This window comes from Curcuma longa, unplaced genomic scaffold (assembly GCF_044706935.1).
Source record: "Curcuma longa cultivar G26 ecotype Majalengka, Jawa Barat unplaced genomic scaffold, ITB_CL_G26_1.1 contig_2344, whole genome shotgun sequence".
NCBI lineage: Eukaryota > Viridiplantae > Streptophyta > Magnoliopsida > Zingiberales > Zingiberaceae > Curcuma > Curcuma longa.
Window position 1 is genome coordinate 1,101 of NW_027432165.1, and position 2,935 is coordinate 4,035.

The following is a 2,935-nucleotide window of genomic DNA, read 5'->3' on the forward strand; positions in this document are numbered from 1 at the left end:
AGTACGTGGAGGTGGACCATGAGCATGGCGGCGAGTTTTTCTACTACTTCATCGAGTCAGAGAACAAGCCGGCAGAGGACCATCTGTTCCTCTGGCTGACCGGCAGCCCCAGCTGCTTTGCGTTCAACAGCTTGGTCTTAGAAATAGGTGGGTGAAAATTCCCTGTTTGTTAGGATCAACTACTCTCGTTTCATAGTAGAAATCCACTCGCAGATCCCTTGAAATTTGTGGCAGCCGAGTACAACGGCAGCAGATTTGAAATTTAGCTGAAAGCATTTGACCGGTGGAGTGGAATATAGCCTATAAAAGATTTACTCAAAGAGAAGGAGAAATCACCTTGGTCCAGGAATAAGGATGGTAGACCAGCTTGGCAAGTTCTCGTTGTACTAGATTGTCATAAATTTTAGGATGGCTGCAAGTGGATTTCAACCATCAAAGTTAATCATAGCAAACAGGAGAATTCACCCATCAATTTCGAAGACCAAGTCACTGAAGGCAGAGCACATGGGGCCGCCGGTCAGCCAGACGAGCAAAGGGTCCTCCGCCGGCTTGTTCTCCGACTCGATGAAGTAGTAGAACAACTGGCTGCAGTTCTCCTTGTCCACCTCCACGTACCTGCACCAACGAAAGCAGAGTTTCATGGCGGTCACAGCAAAGTTAACGTTGTGGGAAGCAACATTCAGACCCTGTCTCTAAGTAGAAGGGTAGGGGGCCTTGGAATCCAGGTAAATGGGTGACCACCGAAGATGATAGAGCAGAGGGGAAAAAGCAGAGGAAGATCAGTGAGACAATCAGGAGTGGGCTTTCCATCTTCTTCTTCTTCTTCTTCTTCTTTCTTCGTTCGTTGTTGATCAGGTCACTTGAGCTTCAACATGTTTCAATTATTGGAGTAGCCTATTATGATTGCTAATACAACTATTGCAATAATCATTTAATAGTGAAATAATAGATCCACGGACTGACACAAATAGTTTCCATAATAATGTTGTTATCAATAAGTCTGAGGTCAATTTTCAATGGATGTGAACCTACGAGTCCCAACTACGACGTATTTGTAGAAGAGGGTAAGGGTTCGAATTCTGGCGAAGCCAGACAATATCTTCCGATTTACGTCGTGACCAACTGCAGTTTCTCGATTTACCTCCTCAAAGATGATCGTGGGGCCAACCGTATTATTTTTATAATAATATTGTTATCAATAAGTTTGATGTCAATTTTCAAAAGAAAAGTCTCATCCCTTTACAGGCACTACTATTGAACGAAGACCCTATAATTTATCCCCTTTCAAAAAGTGTAGGCATGTCTAGAAGAACTGCCAAGATGATATTTTCCCCTTTTACTATCAATTTAGTAGTGAAATAATAATTTTACCATGATTTTATTATTTTTTAAATATTCTTAATTTATTTTAATCATATTTGATTAAATTGATAATTTTAATATAAAAGTACTTTATAATATTATAATCAAGATGAATAAAAAGAGAAAGAATTTATTTTAATATAACTATTATACATTCTAGTAATTATTTCATAATTATTATAAAATAAATATATTTTTAATAAATAAAAAGATATTGAATGTAAATGGGTGATAATCGAAAATGTATAATAATAAGAATTTTCTCAAGTTGTCAAGAACTTCAAGTTGTATTCTTGTTAAATCCTTAATCTTTTGAATCACTTAAAACTCAGTGAATCTAGAGATGCAAACACCATTTTATGCTAATGCATTTCAACAATCAACAAACAACAATCACAAGATATGCAAAAAATTACAAATTCAATTCTTACACCATTTTAACAAACAAATTGTCTAAACTTTAACAATCTGAACTAAGCTTTCAATCAAAAAGCAGACCTCGATGAGAGGGAAACCAATATACAATAACAATCACCAGTAGTTTCCCTGATCTTCCTCATATTAAAATAAAACTTCCTGATGAATAGAAAAAAATACATCGTAGCGGTGCACTAGAAATCTATATCATGATCATAATTAGATATTCTTGTGGTTTGTACTTTGGAGATGTGTGTCCAACACCTTATATGAAAATAATAAGAACAACTGCTTTGGCATGAACAACAACTTATTCAAATAGTTTAAGAATAAGAAAAATATCATATATGCATTTAGCTTACCTTCATAGTTGCAAATGCCAAATTATTGGAATATGTAATGGTATATCTATTGGGATTTAGTAAATAATAATTAGAATAATCTCAAAACAGTTGACTTTCTTGTAAATACTTGAAACTAGACATACCCAGCAACTTGGGCACCAATATGCCAAGATCTCCAATCTTCCACCATAGAAGAACTCAAAGACTTTATCCATTGTTTTATCCTTGAGAAGGGTACCACCAAATCATGATCACCATTAGAAATGAAGAAACCTTGCAATGACAAAATTGTTCTCTAACAAAGTGACAAATTATGTTCATATTAATTTGATCACATGTAAATCAAAGCACGATATCCTCTTTGCAATCCCCAAGGTGTAGCCGAGTTAGAACCTTGAATGGTAGAGTTGCATCAATGAACAAGTGTTCGAGTCGCATCTACGGCAAATAACCCTCCCATTTAGGGAGTTGCTCCGTATTATGATTTACCTCCCTTCATACTCTGGTCGGAGATAATATGTACAAGAAAGTCTTCTCGCGTCCCCCCCCCCCTAGGTGCTTGGCTCTGAGGATGCTGATTATGTCATATGCGAGATTCATCAAGGCTACTATGGAAAACATGTGAGTGACCGAACTCTATCTCAGAAAATTCTACTAGCTCGATACTTCTGGTCGACCTGCAAGCCGATACAGCTCGACTCGTTAGCACCTACAACAATTGCCAGAAGCATCAACGAATCTCTCGGCATCCCACTATGGGGAATGGACATCATAAGCCCTTTTCCAACGGGACCTAACCAGAAGAAGTTCCT

General features: G+C 37.3%; 1 protein-coding gene across 1 annotated transcript; it reads right to left on the reverse strand.

Moving 5' to 3' along the window:
• Positions 1-336: 336 nt before the first annotated feature.
• On the reverse strand, positions 337-2,561 carry LOC141818123 (serine carboxypeptidase-like 15; the record flags this gene model as incomplete). The annotated part of the gene is made up of 4 exons (XM_074705692.1): positions 2,517-2,561; positions 2,267-2,418; positions 466-615; positions 337-412 (listed from the first exon to the last, which is right to left on the reverse strand). Coding segments are annotated over exons 1-4 (423 nt in total), but the record flags the coding sequence as incomplete, so codon positions are not given.
• Positions 2,562-2,935: the final 374 nt, after the last annotated feature.